General features: G+C 41.3%; 2 protein-coding genes across 2 annotated transcripts; one reads left to right on the top strand and one right to left on the bottom strand.

Annotated features, from left to right (window-relative positions):
* Positions 1-5,341: 5,341 nt before the first annotated feature.
* Positions 5,342-6,889, top strand: HETIRDRAFT_447268 (uncharacterized protein; the record flags this gene model as incomplete). Its single annotated transcript, XM_009542271.1, has 2 exons — positions 5,342-5,537; positions 6,657-6,889. The coding sequence occupies 2 exons, from the start codon at positions 5,342-5,344 to the stop codon at positions 6,887-6,889; spliced, it is 429 nt and encodes a 142-aa protein (XP_009540566.1).
* A 9,230-nt stretch (positions 6,890-16,119) lies between these two features.
* On the bottom strand, positions 16,120-16,616 carry HETIRDRAFT_247151 (uncharacterized protein; the record flags this gene model as incomplete). Its single annotated transcript, XM_009542270.1, is given in 2 exon segments — positions 16,120-16,320; positions 16,338-16,616. Coding segments are annotated over 2 exon segments (480 nt in total), but the record flags the coding sequence as incomplete, so codon positions are not given.
* Between the last annotated feature and the right edge of the window lie 431 nt (positions 16,617-17,047).

Below are 17,047 nucleotides of genomic sequence, written 5' to 3'. Positions count from 1 at the left end.
GCACCCCATGACAAGTGTCCAATGCTGTGACAAACACTGTTGCACCCTGCACCAAGTGTCTGACACTGTGACAAACCACTGTCACACCCCACAACAAATGTCTAATGCTTGAGCAATAGCATGCAAGCATTGATCAAATGATTGCAAACAAGTCCACAGTCTATCTGTATTTTTTACAGTCAAGACTATGGATTCAATTTATAGACCAGAGAGCACACAAATATGGATCAATACAGCTTCAAAAACTACTCAATTCATTTGCCAACAAAAGTTTATACTATAGAGAAGTGTGGCATCAGACAATTTACAATTTGAGGCATAAAATGCGCAAAAACAAATGCAAAGCTTCCTATAACAATGTTGAATGAGAACGTCATCCCAGCCTGCTGCTGCCCTTGATGATCAGGGGTCTGCTCGGTATTGGCACGGCCTTGCTGGTGCCTGTGTTGCAACTCACACTCTCTGCCTCATCTGCGTCTTATATAAACATTGCCGATGCCTTCCTCGTGCCCTTGTTGTCTGATCACCCAGATGGCTTGGTCCCCACAGTTTTCTCATCCCACAAGGCAGTCGCTCGGTCAGCCTCATGTACTTCTCCTCATAATCTGTGAAAGAAAGCATCCTCATGGGGAAGGGGGTGTATCAATCATGCAAGCATGAACTGTGGCAGAAAGGGGAAACTTCAGGGGCCACCCAGGATGACATTAGCATCCGCCTTGACTGAGACTTTGATTGCCTAAAGTTCAGTATCATTCAGCATGGTGCCAGATTCTATGACCTCCTCCGGTGCCCCATTCTCAAGTTTGACGAGATGATCGCAAAAGTGGTTTGTCGCAGCATTAGACACTTGGCACAGGGTGCAACAGTGGTTTGTCACAGTGTCAGACACTTGTCATGGGGTGTGATAGTGGTTTGTCATAGCATTGGACACTTGTTATGGGGTACAACAGTAGTTTGTCACAGCATTAGACACTTGTCATGGGGTGCAACAGTGGTTTGTCATAGCATTAGACACTTGGCACAGGGTACAGCAGTGGTTTGTCACAGCATTGGACACTTGTCATGGGGTGCAATAGTGGTTTGTCACAGTGTTGGACACTTGTCATGGGGTGCAACAGTGGTTTGTTGCAGTATCTGTCACTTGTTACAAAAGACAATTATTCCAATGGTTAATAGATTATTAGAGGATCAGACAATATGCACAGCTCACCATTTTTTTCTTTGATTTTTTAATTCAATACTGACAATCCCTATTTTTCTAAGACTAGACACTATTATGATGAATTTTGTTATAAGCTAGCCCTTGTATTGCCTTGATGATTTGTCATTGCTAGTATGATTTTTGTTCATCACTTTTCCAGTTTTGTCCATGCTGCTTTACTTTGTATTTACAATTACACATTGTTTTTTTTAAGAAACTCTTTATAGCAAGGTGGCCTTTGCAAAAGGCCATGTTTGTTGATGTTGGTCAAGAGATGTTATGAATAAAAAGGCTATCTAACATTTGGTGCCAGGCAGTGCCCAAATGTATAATAAACACTGAATTAATTACTGATTTTCATGGTATTATTTGCAATTTTTCATATGTGACATAAATCCTGTGACATAAGGGTTAAAGATTATCCAGAATTTTATCCCGGGATTGACTGTAAGACAAACTTAAATAACATGTCTGAGCTTAAACTTAAGGTTATGTTACAGTTTTGTCCCGGGACAAAACCTTGGATAAGCTTTAAGTTTTTGTTTCGGTAATTCCCATGGATAAACCCGAACAAAAACTTTATTTATATCCATGGTTTTATCCACGGTTTATCCTAGGAAAAACTGTGCAGTGCATGCAGTGTGGTTGAATAATAAATGAGCGAGAGCAAGTGAGCCACTTCCAAGTGGGGCAGTCATGTGATACATGGTCACAAGTGACATTTTTTGATCACGATGCCCCAAGCCACATTTTGTTAAGTTCCTTTCTTCTGATGACACGAGTTCTGACCTGTTGCTTTGTGAATTTCATGCAGTGCTTAATAGTGTTTCTTACATCTGGAAAAACACCCCCTTGTATTAGCTCTGGATTATATCTAATAGTGTCTAAAAGTATCTAAAAGTGTTAATAGTATCTAAAAGTGTCTAATTTCCTAATTGGGAGCAACACATTATGAGCATTGGATTGGTTTCTAATTTCATGATATTAGCACTAATTCTATACTAAGAAGTCTTTAATTATTAGTAGGAAATAGTAAGTACTACTGCTCTATCAGTGAGAAGGTAAAGATGTGGCACATTCTATACTATTTCAGCATATTACTCTCCTTCATATATGCCTACACCATTATCTTGTAGCTCTTTTGCTGACTTTCCAGCTGCTTTTATAAAGGATATAGAAAGAGAAAAATGTGCATTGATGCCCCCAGCCACTTTGTTGGCAGTTTGGCAGCTGCCATAAGAGGCTATGAAGACCTAGGTACCTTGGCCTTGCACACAAGATCATTAAAGTTGTTATTGTTAGCCAATGTCTGCTACTGGTCATTATAGGACACAATATGTGGGTTGGACTTAGGGATATGCTATATGCAGCCTTATAGACCTTGTCTATTAGTATAGTGGCTAATACTGTCTTGTGCAGCACACAATCATCATCACCATTGATACTACAATTTTTAGCACTATTTATATTGTTTATTGCCTTGTTATACAGAAGATGCTCAAACTTGGTGTTTTCCTCTAGCTATTAGGCTGTGGAAAAGACAATCATATTGGTATGTGGTGCCGGAATGATATATTTGCCTGCCATATAGGAAATATATGCATTAAGCATATTAAGATCACCTCCAACAATTTTGTGCTTATTTATATATAGGCATGCCATACATATACTCTTGTCCCCACCCTCTACCTCACTAGTGGCTATTTGGAAAACCCCTCTCTCTTATTAGATCTTGATTATTCATAATCATGTTTTTGATCAAATTTGCAAATTCAAATAGCATTGTCTATACTAGTAGAGTCCCATTGAATATTACACTCAATCATAGTTTTACACATTCTCAGTCCAAATTGTATAAGTGCCATAATTTATTTTTATCCTATATAAAGTGTATTATTTATTTTCCATTGGTTTATTATCTTCTTAGCTGGTGTTTAAACTAAATCCTGAAAGACCTGACTTTTTGGGTATTTATTGACCTATTTATTTATAAGATAGAGAAAAGATAAATGTTGAATAAAATCAGAGATGTTGAGGTTGCCTATATTATGTCTACTTATTTAGATTACTGAGTTTATATATTAGACCTTGTGGCTTAGTGGCTAGAGCATCTGTCTTGGGTGCTTGCATACATGAGGTTGCTGGTTCAACTTTGGCAGAAGGCAAGTTTGTTATAAGGTATATTCTGTGTTTAGGTATTGAACTAGTGCTCTAATAGACATGACTCCATAAGAAGGCTATGAGAATTGTGATGCTTGATTTATTATGATTTTTCAGAAATTTCAAGTTATAATCAATCCTAATAATTCATAATTTAGGAAAATTATGTCTAATTAGAACAGGTTTAGAGGGGGGGTAAGCTAAAAATGTCTAATCCTAATCTTTCATAGTTATGCATAAATAGAACTAGTTAGAGCTTAATACAAGGGAGTGGTTTTCCAGATGTGCCCAAAATCTATGCCTTAAGCCCAGAAAAGCATGATGAATTAGGAAAATTCATCAAGGAACATCTTATCAGAGGGACCATCCATCGATCCACTTTGCAAATAGCAGCCCCATTCTTCTTCATAGGAAAAAAAGATGGAAAACTGTGCCTGGTACAGGATTACCACCATTTGAACTTGCACGCCATTCCAAATGTGTGCCCTCTTTCACTGATCCAAGAACTATTGGATGTGATTAAAGGGGCCACCATTTTTAGCAAACTGGATGTGCGATGGGGATACAACAACATATGAATCAAAGAAAGAGATGAGTGGAAGACAGCCTTTATTACCCTATTGGGCTCCTATGAGCCTACGGTGATGTTTTTTGGCTTATCCAACTCACCAGCCACCTTCCAAGCTATGATGAACATGATCTTTCAAGAACTTATCACTGCCCAGAAGATAACCGTATATATGGATGACATCCTCATTTTCTCCAAATCCATGGCAGAGCACATTCAAGTCCTAAACCAAGTTTTCCAAATTTTACGCGACAATGACCTCTACTTGAAACCAGAAAAGTGCGAGTTTTACAAGGAAAAACTCCAATATCTGGGGTACACGATTTCAAAAGACCATGTCGCTATGGAAGATTCCAAAGTGGATGCAATACAAGATTGGCCAATTCCACGCATGGTCCAAGACATTTGTTCCTTTTTAGGTTTAGGGAATTTTTATAGGTGCTTCATTGACAAATTCTCACTTATTGCGCACCCCCTACATAACATCACCAAAAAGGACGAAAAATGGAACTGGACTCCGAAATGCCAAGAAGCTTTTGAACGACTAAAAAAAGCTTTTATCAGCAAACCCATCCTGAATTACCTGGATCCCATGCGTCCATATCGATTAGTGACGGACGCATCACTAATCGATTAGTGACGGACGCATCACTAATCACTTATGGAGCCACCCTTCTGCAAGAAGGAAAAGATGGCAACTGGCACCCAGTTGCTTTCCTTTCCGGGTCATTCTCACCAGCAGAGTGGAATTACAACATCCACAACCAGGAACTCCTAGCTATCATAAAAGTGTTGGAACACTGGAACCACTACCTCGAAGGCGCACGACATCCCTTTGAGATCTGGACAGACCACAAGAACCTAGAACATTTCCAAACGGTGCGAGATCTGTCACGACAACAGGCCCGTTGGAGCCTTTATTTTCGAGCAGATTCAACTTTATGCTCAGCTATATGGCAGAATCAACAAACCATTCCGATGCTCTGTCCAGGTGTCCAGTCTAAGTGAGGGGGTAGAATCTGACAACAAGGCTCAAATTTTGCTCCCGGCCAACCTTTCAACAAAATTGACAAAATATTGGTGGAACCACCCCCAATAAGGCATATAAAGTCCATGGAAATCGCATCCTCAGACCTCATCTCCCTCATCCAACATTCAAAATCAGAACATGATGCCCTGACAAGGATAGCCCTCACCAAACTCTTGCGAGTAGGGCCACAAGGAATGAGAGGACTACTGGGACATTGGACACACAGAGACGGAATCACCAGGCGTAACAGCCACATATGCGTCCCAAAAGACAATGCCATCCTGAGGCTTATTATCAAAACACATCATGACACACCCGCAGTAGGACACCCAGGTAGAGCCAAAACTCTGGAAATGGTACAACAATACTACTGGTGGCAAACATGACCAAATTCATCCATGAATATGTGGACAGATGCACCGTATGTCAATCCACGAAGAACTTAACGCACAGGACACACCCTCCTATCTATCCTTTGGAAACCACCAACGTCCCTTGGCGATTCATCTCAACAGACTTCATCACGGATCCACCCGAAAGCAAAGGTTTCGACTCAATCAATGTGGTAGTGGACCAAGGTCTGTCCAAAGGCATAGTCATCACCCCATGCAAGAAAACGATCACGGCAGAAGAAACAACCGTGCTTGTCCAGAATAACGTTTTCAATTAACATGGGCTGCCGACCAAAATAGTGTCCGATTGCGGCCCTCAATTTGCGGCCAAATTCACCCTAGAACTCTGGAAACGGCTAGGAATCACCACTGCCCTCAGCACGGCTTATCATCCCCAAACAGACAGAGAAACAGAATGAGTAAACCAGGAAATCAAACAATTTCTGAGAACATTCTGCAACTACCACCAAGATAACTGGGTAAACCTTCTGCCATTTGCCGAGTTCTCGCATAACACTTGGAAGCACTCGACCACGGGAAAATCCCCTTTCAAAGTGCTATACAGGTTCAACCCCCCTTATTTAGCCAACACCGCGCTAGAGACAAAGGTACCCACAGTAGCTGAATGCATTAAGATGATCACAGAAGTCCAAGAAGAAGCCGCGGCCAGCCTACAAATAGCCAGCAATTATGCCAAAAACTGGGATCTCCATAGGAAACTTCCCCAATGGAAAGAAGGAGACCAAGTATGGCTGGAAGGAACCCATATCTGGACGACCCATCCTAAGTTCAAACTCACCCCTAGAAGATATGGACCCTTCAAAATATTGGTGAAAATAGGAACCCTGGCATACAAACTTCAAATTCCCCAGCACTAGAAAATCCACCCGGTGTTTTATGCCGCAATAATCACTAAATATAGGGAAACAGAGGCACATGGGAAAAACTTTGTGAGACCATTACCAGAGGTATTAAACAACAAAGAGCATTACAAAGTGGAAATGATTGTGGACTCAAAAAGACAAGGACGGGGAACCAAGTATTTGGTCAAGTGGATGGGATATCCCAAGGCAGACAACACCTGGGAACCCTACACTCTCCTAAAAGGAACAGTGGAAGAAGCCATGAAAGAGTTTCATGACCAATACCCAGACAAACCTCGTCCAGGAGTATCCTGAAAGGTGGGGGAAAAAGTTATAAAAGAGCAACAAGAGGGCTCTAACAGATCATTTTCCCCACTTCTCAAACTCATCCCTTTACCCGAATGCTCCTCCACGAAGACCACGATGCCTCGTCTCCATCTAGAAACTCCTCCCCCGATGTCGTCCTTATGGTCTCCAATCCAGATGTCAAATGAGTGGACAGAGGAACTAGTCCTCACCAGTCCAATGCTGGACGAGTTGACAGAGGAACCAGTCCTCACTGCCCAGAGCCCGCCATCGCCGTCCTTACTCCAAATCTTAACAACTTCTCGGATGATGATGCCGAGGACTACACCAAGTTCAAGGAAAGAGAAAGAACCCGCCGACCATCGCTAAGGGGGAGTTCCCGAGATGCACCACGGCATGAAAACCCTGATGATAGAAACTTACCAGGCACTGGCAAACTACCAGTGGGAGTTTCATCTCCTACTGGAGTCATGACAAATACTGGAGCTGCAGGTCCCTTGAGACTACGAGCAAGAATGGCAGCTCAACTCCCAAGCCATGGAGAAACTGAACTGGTACCAGTTGTACAGGGAACTACACCTCTGACAGTACCAATTAGTGGACAGGTTCCCAGCTCCATGGGAAGACCTACCCCTTGTACAAATCCTTACTCCGGAGAATTGGAGCAATACGCAGACGCACTTCTCTAGCGCAACACCATCTCTGCGGTAATACAGATGGCCACAGCCATGGCTCTCCAACAACTTGCTAACTTTTCAGCAGGACAACCTGGAAATGAAAATAGCGACGTACCTCGATGACTGGCTAGTGCTAGTCTCCAGATCAGAGGGCTCGCCCTCCAAACCGACCCTGACACGGCCTCCTGGTACAAACATACATCTGGAAAACCACCTCTTTGTATTAAGCTCTAATTAGTTCTATTTATGCATAATTAAGAATGATTAGGATTAGACATTTTTAGCTTACCCCCCCTCTAAACCTGTTCTAATTAGACATAATTTTCCTAAATTAGGAATTATTAGGATTGATTATAACTTGAAATTTGGGAAAAATCATAATAAATCAAGTATCACAGTTCTTATAGCCTTCTTATAGAGTCATGTCTATTAGAGCACTAGTTCAATACCTAAACACAGAATATACCTTATAACAAACTTGCCTTTTGCCAGAGTTGAGCCAACAACCTCATGTATACAAGCACCTAGGACAGATGCTCTAAGCCACTAAGCCACAAGGTCTAATATATAAACTTGGTAATCTAAATAAGTAGACATAATATAGGTAACCTTAACATCTCAAATTTTGTTTAATATTTATCTTTTGTCTATCTAATAAATAAACAGGTCAATAAATATCCAAAAAGTCAGGTCTTTTAGGATTTAGTTTAAACACCAGCTAAGAAGATAATAAACTAATAGAAAATCAATAATACACTTTATGTAGGATAAAAATAAATTATGGCACTTATACAATTTGGACTGAGAATGTGTAAAACTATGATTGAGTATAGAACTCTACTAGTATAGATAATGCTACCTTAATTTGCAAATTTGTGAAAACATGATTATGAATAATTTGCCATAATTAGCTCAAATTAGTATTATTAATGATTATCAATAATTAAGATCCAATACAAAAGAGGGGTTTTCCAAATGGCCACTAGTGAGGTAGAGGGTGGAGACAAGAGTGTATGTATGGCATGCCTATATATAAATAAGCACAAGATTATTGGAGGTGATCTTAATATGCTTAATGCACATATTTCCTACATAGCAGACAAATATATCATTCTGGCACTACATACTAACATGACTGTCTTTTCCACAGCCTAATATCTATAGGAAAACACCCAGTTTGAGCATCTTCTGTATAATAAGATAATAAACAATATAAATAGTGCTCAAAATTGTAATATTAATAGTGATGATGATTGTGTCCTGCACAAGACAGTATTGACCACTGTACTAATGGACAAGGTCTATAAGGCTGCATATAGCATATCCCTAAGTCCAATCCACATGTTGTGTCCTATAATGACTAGTAGCAGGCATTGGCTAACAATAACAACTTTAATGATCTTGTGTGCAAGGCCAAGGTACCTAAGTCTTCATAGCCTCTTGTGGCAGCCACCAAGCTGTCAACAAAGTAGCTGGGGGCATCAATGCACATTTCTCTCTTTTTATGTCCCTTTTAAAGGTAGCTGGAAAGTCCACAAAAGAGCTACAAGATAATGGTGCAGGCATATATGAAAGGGAGTAATGTGCTAAAATAGTGTAGAATGTGCCACATTTTTACCTTCTCACTGATAGAGCAGTAGTACTTACTATTTCCTACTGATAATTAAACACTTTTTAGTATAGAATTAGTGCTAATATTATGAAATTAGAAACCAATCCAATGCTCACAATGTATTGCTCCCAATTAGGAAATTAGACACATTTAGATGCTATTAACACTTTTAGATACTTTTAGACACTATTAGATATAATCCAGAGCTAATACAAAGGGGTGGTTTTCCAGATGGATGCTCAAACTTGATGTTTTTCTCTAGCTATTGGGCTATGGAAAAGACAGTCATGTTGGTATGTGATGCCAGAATGATATATTTGGTTGTACCATTCCTAAAGTTTTGGCTCTGCCCAGATGTCCTATGGCTGATGTATTGTGGTATGTCTTGACAATGAGCCTTTGGATCACATTATTTTTGGGAACACACATATAGCCATTTTGCCTGGTGATTCCGTTCTCATGTGTTTATTTTCCTAGGTCTCCCTTCATTGCTTGTGGGCCTTCTCGTAGTAATTTAGTGAGGGCCATATCTGTTAGGGCATTGTGTTCTAATCACAAGTGTTAAATGAGGGAAATAAGGTCTGAGGATATGATTTCCATGGATTTTACATGCACTGTTTGGTCTGGTTTTGCCTTGGTTTTGCTTGCCTTGTTGAAAAGTTTGGCTGGAAGTAGGATTTGAGCTTTATTGTCAGATTCCACCCCCTCACTTAAATTTGGACACCTGGACAGAGCATCTAAGTGATTGGTTGATCCTGCTTTATAGCTAAGTGTAAAGTCGAATCTGCTCAAATAGAGGCTCCAATGGACATGTCTTTGTGATAGATCTTGCACCATTTGGAAATGTTCCAGGTTTTTATGGTTTGTCCAGATCTTGAAGGGATGTCGTGCTCCTTCAAGGTAGTGGTTCCAGTGTTCCAAATATTTTACAATGGCCAATAGCTTGCAGTTGTGGATATTGTAGTTTTGTTCTGCAAGGGAGAATGATCCAAAGAGGAATGCCATTGGGTGCCAGTCACTGTCCTTGCCTTCTTGTAGAAGGGTGGCTCTATAGGCAATCAATGACATGTCCGTTACAAGTCAGTACGGTCATGTGGGATCTGGATAATTTAGGACAGGTTAGCTAATCAAGGCTTTTTTTAAGTGCTTGAAAGCTTCTTGGCATTTTTTGGTCTAGTTCCATTTTTTGTCTTTCTTAGTGAGATTATGTAAAGGGCACATAATGAGCAAAAATTTGTTTATAAATCACCTGTAAAAATTTCCCAAGCCTAAAAAAGAGCAAATATCTTGAACTGTGTATAAAACCAGCCAGTACTTTATTGCATCCACTTTGGAGTCTTCCATAGTAATATGGTCTTTTGAAATTGTGTACCCCAGGTAGTTGAGCTTTTCTTTGTAGAACTTGTATTTCTCTGGTTTCAGGTAGAGATTGTTGTAACGTGGGATTTGGAAGACCTAGTTTAGAACATGGATATGTTCCGCTGTTGAAAGAGGGATGCACTAAGAGTCCACGAACAACCTGTAAGTATGGCCATCAAGTTGAGGGGTGCTATGATATGTTCCACCATTGATTTGGAGAAAATGAGGATGTCATCCATGTATACTGTTATTTTGCAAGCTGTGATGAGTTTCCAGAAAATCATGTTCATCATGGCTTGGAAGGCTGCTGGAGAGTTGGTTAAGCTGAAAAACATTACTGTTAGCTCATATGATCCTAGAAAGGTGATGAATATGGCCTTCTACTTGTCTCCTTCCTTAACATGTATATTATTATATCCATATTGTACATCCAGTTTGCTGAATATTATAGCCCCTTTTATTATGTTCAACAGTTTTTGGATTAATAGAAGGGGGCAGACATTTGGGATAGTGTGCAAATTTAAATGGTGGTAGTCCTGTATCGGGCATAGTTTTCTGTTCTTCTTTCTTATGAAGAAAAATGGGGCAGCCATGGGTAATGTGGATCGGCAGATAGTTCCCCTTGCAAGGTATTTCTTCATAAACTTTTCTAGTTCATCATGCTTCTCTGGGCTCAAGGCATATATCTTGGGTATTTGAGGTTTAAAAGTAGGTTTTAGGTCAATGGCATGATCTCAGTAGGTGTGTCCTAGGAGTCATTGTGACTTTTGTTCACTGAAAATGTCTAAGTATTCATAATGTGCCTCGGGGACCCTTTCCTTCAAGTTGGTGACAATGATCTTGTCCTCCAGGTCTTGGTCAAAGCTAGCAAATCCTGATGGTTCCAGGGCCAATTTCTGAATAACTGGTTCCTCTATGACAATTGTTCCTGAGGGTTTGTTTAGAAGGTCAGGTTCTCCTGCATTTGGTGAAGGAGATGGCTTAAATTTTGTTTAAGCACATCATTTCTCCTCTGCATATTTTCTTATGTCTTGTAGAAGCCACTTCCTTTTGAGGTAGGCTTGTAGTTAGATGCCAAACATTCTGCTGTGATCATGGAGTCCAATATCCTCTCATATCCTTCAGAGGTATTCAAGGTGCTATTTTTCACACTTGTTAATTTGCAGCTTGTGGTGCAATTCCATGTGTGCTAGCCAACCACTGTTGGGTGGCTCTTCCCTTGCCCTAGTGAACCCATGTGGTTGGTGGCAATTCTGGGGACACCAACCAAAGTGTACTTCATGTTACCCCCACTCAATGGAGGGATCATGGTATTTTTGCCAATCTGTTCCTAGAATAAGGTCATCTTTCCCTAGATTAGAAATGAACATCTGAATGTGTTCTGTGTGCGTTCATCCATAGATATCCCAAATTTTGAGGTTCACATCCAAAGCTAAGCGGATGAGACCTGCCTTGTTAATTGTATTATTGACGTTGATACACTAGAGGTGGCTCTGAGTGCTAAGCACAACACCAAAACAACCTCTAATGCAGGGGGTGCTGGAGCTAGTATCTAATACATAAGGATTTGTTAGTGATGACTTTAGAGATTGAAGGCATACTGAGAAACAATGGGGAGTATAAGATTATAGCACCCAAATAATTTTGGGACTGTGCCAAACACCGACCAAATATTTGGTCAGTTAAGTTGAGGAATTGGTCGGTAATGAGAAGGTAGTGTTGCAACCAACAACTGCATACTTTAAGAGCCACACGGGACTCTGACAATATATGAGGGAAGATGAGGGATATGAGTGAAGAGATGAGTACAAATGTGAATGAGGCCAAGCAACGCAGATGGCAAGTTTTCAGAAGTTGACAAAGACAATTTCAATGGTTAAGATGAGTGCAAATGAGCCTTAAACTGTGGGGTGCAAAAGCTGGTTTATTCCAGAATTGTATGTAGGTTTTTATAGTAAACAGAGCCCCTAAGTAAAATATTAAACACGAAATGAGAGTAGATGTTGAATAGGTGCCAAGCCTTAGTGATCAGAAAAGATAAGAAGGTAGGTGAGATGTCCATATGGGTTCTGAAAATGATAAGGTATATGGGTTCCAAAGATGATAAGGTAAAAGTTAATCAGCAATGGTGAAATCCTAAATGTTTGGGATCCATTGCCTGAGTATAGGTAGCAAAAAAAGGCATTGGTGAGCCAATGAAAATAAAGAAGAAGTAATGTATAACTAGGGTGGCCAAGTAATGGTGCAAAATTGTGTTTGCCTGACTATGTGGAAGTTAGGAAAATAAGAGATAAGGACCGACCAACTCATGGATGACATCAGCCAACATGAAATACTGGCTCCAATCTCATAAAAACCTATTGTAATACTCCTGTGTGGGCATGGTAAGTACATGAAGTATGGGTAAACTGACCCAAGTGTTGCCAAATGTCCTTTGGTGGGTTGCAGTTGGTCAGGTAGAAACCAGTTTGGTGCAAGTTAGTGTCTTTGGTACTTATCTAGCGCTAATTGGTATCTCCCAAAAGCTTCCTGAATACCTTCCTCGGGCCCTCCCTTGGACCCTAGCATGGGTGCATGCTCATTACCGAGTTAGGACGCTGTAATCAAAGATAAACTTGCTTACATGCACAAGCTCAAAACCTAGACTCTTGTCAACAGGCTGCCCGACGCAAATGTCATTGGTTCTAAGTGGGTTTTCAAGCTCAAACGGGGTGCATCAGGTGAAATTGTCAAATACAAGGCATGTCTTGTTGTGCAAGGCTTTACTCAAGTCCCTGGACTCAACTATGGCAACATCTTTGCACTAGCTGCAAAACTCACGACCATCCAAATTCTGCTCGCTCTTGCTACCCGATTTGACTGGGAGATCCACCAGATGGATGTCAAAAACACTTTCCTCAATGGCAACCTTGAGGAGGTGATCTACATGAAGCAGCCTCCTAGGTACATCTCTCCCAGTCTCTAGGCCAAGGTCTGTCATCTTTTTAAGACTTTTTATGGTCTAAAACAGTCCAGTTATCAATGGTATCAAAACTCAGCCATGCATTTCTCAAAATGGGATTTGTGGTATGTCCTGTCAAACATGAGGTGTTTTACAAGCCAGACTTGGCTGGAATCTCCATTATTTCAGTCTCTATGGATGATATGTCGATCTTCTCCAATACTGTTGCTAGAATCCTGGCTATTGAAAGCTGCTCTGAATGATGCCTTCAAGATGACTAACTTGGGTGAGATTCATTGGCTTCTTGGTATCAAGATCAAACACAATCGTGGGGTACAGACCATATCCTTGTCTCAGCGAGCATACATTGACATGATTCTCTCATATTTTAATCTCAAATCTGCCAATTTACTATCTACTCCTACGGATCCAAACACCTATCTCTCTACATTGCAGTCCCCATCCATACTGCAGCAGTATGCCAAAATGTGTAACATCCCCTATCAGAAACTTATCAGATCGGCTATGTATGCCGCTGTTGCTGCTTGACCAGACATTTGTTTTGCAGTATCATATCTTTTGCAATTTATGCAGAATCCAGGATGTGCTCATTGGGAAGCCGCAAAGTGATTGTTGAGGTATTTGAAGGGAACACAGGAGCTGTGGTTAACATTTGGAAGGAAAGAGCAAGGTATTGAAGGATTCTTGGATGCAGATCATGGAGGTCAGGAACACTGATGCTCAATCTTGGGATATGTTTTTCTGTTCGATGGTGGTGCCATTTCTTGGTCTTCTAAGAAACAGACCATTGTTGCTCAGTCAAGCACTGAAGCCAAGTATGTTGCACTTGCTCATGCAACAAAAGAAGCACTATGGATTTGCATGCTTCTGAGTAATCTACTCTCCCCCTTGACTGTGCATACCATTCTATTTAGTGACAATCTATCTGCTATCTCCCTTGCCAAGAATGATACTTTTCACTCCCACACAAAACACATTGACATTTGATACCATTTCATCCATGACATTATTGAGAAGAACCTGATTGAGCTGTGATATTTCCCCACGGGGGAAATGGCATCTGATGGGTTTACCAAACCCTTGGCTTATCAGAAGGTTGAGAAGATGGCAGAGCTAATTGGACTTCTGGAGATTTGAGGGGGTGTGTTGAATTAAGGCAAATCACCTATTTCTTACATATTACTTAACTCACTTCTCATTGGCTTGGGGTTTACTGAGATACTATACAGTTCTCAGCCACCACGCTTGTAGTACAAGCACAGCCAGCTTAGGCTTCCCTCAGTGTTCTAATAGACACTGAGGTGAGCCCATTTCCATCACATACTCTCAGATTGACACTTACAATACTTTGGAATAGATATTACCTTCTAGGTAAATGTCGTATAGCCTTTCACAGTGTTCTAATAGATGCTGAGATAGTACCTTCTAGCCTGTATTTTTACAATGGGATGAATGAATGAAATGATAGCTCCAATGAGTCTCCAACAACATAAGCATGAACAACAGGTTCTAATGGAAGCCTAGAAAACATCATCTGAGTTGTCTCATAGCCTTGTCAAATGACATTGAACAATGTGCAACTCTAAACAATCTCAATATTGCAATTTTGGAATGTTGCCATGAATACACAGATAGATCTAGTGCTCATAGTACAAACAGGTCACTTGCAGGTGGCTCGGCTTGCGACAGATTCTGCCGCACTTTTCATGGATTTGTACTTCATCACCACATTATTCTCGGAAAATGTCGGGCTTGGACACTGCCTCTTTGTAGGATGGTTCAAATTAGGGGTGTGATTAGAATTTGTGCCAACACCACCCGCGTCCTCTATTCCCTTGTTCCTGTCCACCTGAGCTTCTTTCTTCACCTTGGGAATTGCAAAATCATCTGGTGCAGGTTCTTTCCAGGCCTTGTATAGCAAGTCGATATCTACGATAAACTTCTGAGCAGCACTCAAGTCCACATTGTAGACAGCTGTAATCGAGCAAAGCAATTGCATTCAGGATTGGCCTTGACCGATGGATAGTAGCTTCTGAGCAGTGTTGATGACCACATAATGTGGTTCCACATGTAATAGAAGAGACAGCAAGGTATGGAATGGATACAGATGCGACTCCATGGCTGTGTTGTGTGCCAGAAGCTGCTCACCTTTATCAGTCCTTTGATAACAGATAATATTTGAGGTCAGCTCTCCAAGTGGTAAAAAATGGTACATGAAAACCTCCTCTTTTTGATAAATCTGCTTGACAGGTCAGAAAATGGGACGAATAGACTCCATCTAATATTTACCTTACAAATGTTGTCACCAAGCTTGTGCTTGCTAAGGTGGCAGACCATATCTATGGTGGGGAAGATGATGGTGTGATTTTTGTCCACCTATCTATGAAGGTTTATGATGACTGATAAAAAAAGTTGGGATCAGTAGATAAGATAAGATATGGACAAAATGTCCTATACCTAGCTATATTTCTAGCATCATTGATGTTGAATTTCTTGTAACCAATTCCAAAAGAGTACTCAAATGCCATGAGCTTCAACAATCAGACTATCAGTAACCATAGATAGATTATAGAATAAAACTTACCAATGCATAATTTGTATAGTTGGACAAGTCAAGAAGATGGCAATATTCTACTTCACCTTCCCAATCTAATTCTCTAGTCATAAGGCATTGGTGAGGGTGGGGATCCAATAGATCAACCATAAGCTTTGAGAATGGGTCAGTCCCAGAATGATGGCTTCTACCGTTGTGCATCAAATCTCCCTGCAGGATACAGTGCATCATCTCATCCTTGTCTGGTAGAGGCGGTGCTCTAGGATCATACTCATCATTGTCAAAAATTATGGAGTCTCCAAACCTGTCAAATATCCTGTCAGCTAGTGTGGAACAGCCGATATTATTGAGCTCTTCCTCTAACATTGTTCTGATGTCAACAAGACTAGAATTCTGACTGCAACTTTTAGCTGGGACTGGCAAACAGGGTAGGACATTGGCATCCAAGCCACTGTTGGATATCTCTTCCTCCACCATTGACTCTTCTTCGGTATTATCTGAGAGCTTGCCTTTGGTAGAGGTTTTGCCCTTGGTGGAGGCCTCACCTTTGATTGAGGTTTTGTATTTGGTAAAGGCCTTGCCATTGACCATGGCCTTGCCCTTGGTGGATCCCTCGCCATTGGTGATGACCCTGCCCTTGTTAGAGGCCTCACCCTTGGTGGAGGCCTTGCCTTGGTGGAGGTTTTGTATTTGGTAAAGGTCCTGCCACTGGCTGTGGCCCCGCCCTTGGGGGAGTCATTGCCCTTGGTGGATCCCTCACTATTGGTGGTGACCCTGCCCCTGGTAGAGGCCTTACCCTTGGTGGAGGCCTTGTCCTTGGTGGGGGCCTTACCCTTGGCAAAGCCCTCACCATTGGTGGAGGCCTTGCCCTTAGTAGAGGCCTTGCCCTTGGTAGAGGCTTTGCCCTTGGTAGATGCCTTGTCCTTGGTGGAGATGTCAGTGTCTTGGATAAAGATTTTTCCTGAGGAAATAGGAGTGAAGTCCATAGCAGTCTCACTTTTTGTGATTGAGGGCCCATGAGTGAAGTTGAAAACCCTGTGCATGGAGTTTAGGAGAGTTGTCAACAGGCTATGGACGGGAGGAAGAAAGGGATAGGTGGCCTGGAAAGGGCAGCAATAGGGATTTATAGTCATGGAACGAGTGGCACATTCCGTGGCAGAATAATGCCATGGCCGGACCTGTGTTCAATGCGTAAGTTGGTGAGATATGCCACAACGTGACCGGCACAGGGTACGAGATGTGGCCTATGATTTCTGGACAAGGCACAAGATGTGGCCTATATGGCAGAAGGTGGCCTAGCGATAATATTTGGCTTGGAAGTAGAGAAGCCACTCTAAGAGGAGAATTGATGAGAGTCTAAGAC

This window comes from Heterobasidion irregulare (genome assembly GCF_000320585.1).
Source record: "Heterobasidion irregulare TC 32-1 unplaced genomic scaffold scaffold_01, whole genome shotgun sequence".
NCBI classification, from domain to species: domain Eukaryota; kingdom Fungi; phylum Basidiomycota; class Agaricomycetes; order Russulales; family Bondarzewiaceae; genus Heterobasidion; species Heterobasidion irregulare.
The sequence above is the reverse complement of the archived record's forward strand: the minus strand, read 5'-3'. Positions and strand labels throughout refer to the sequence as shown.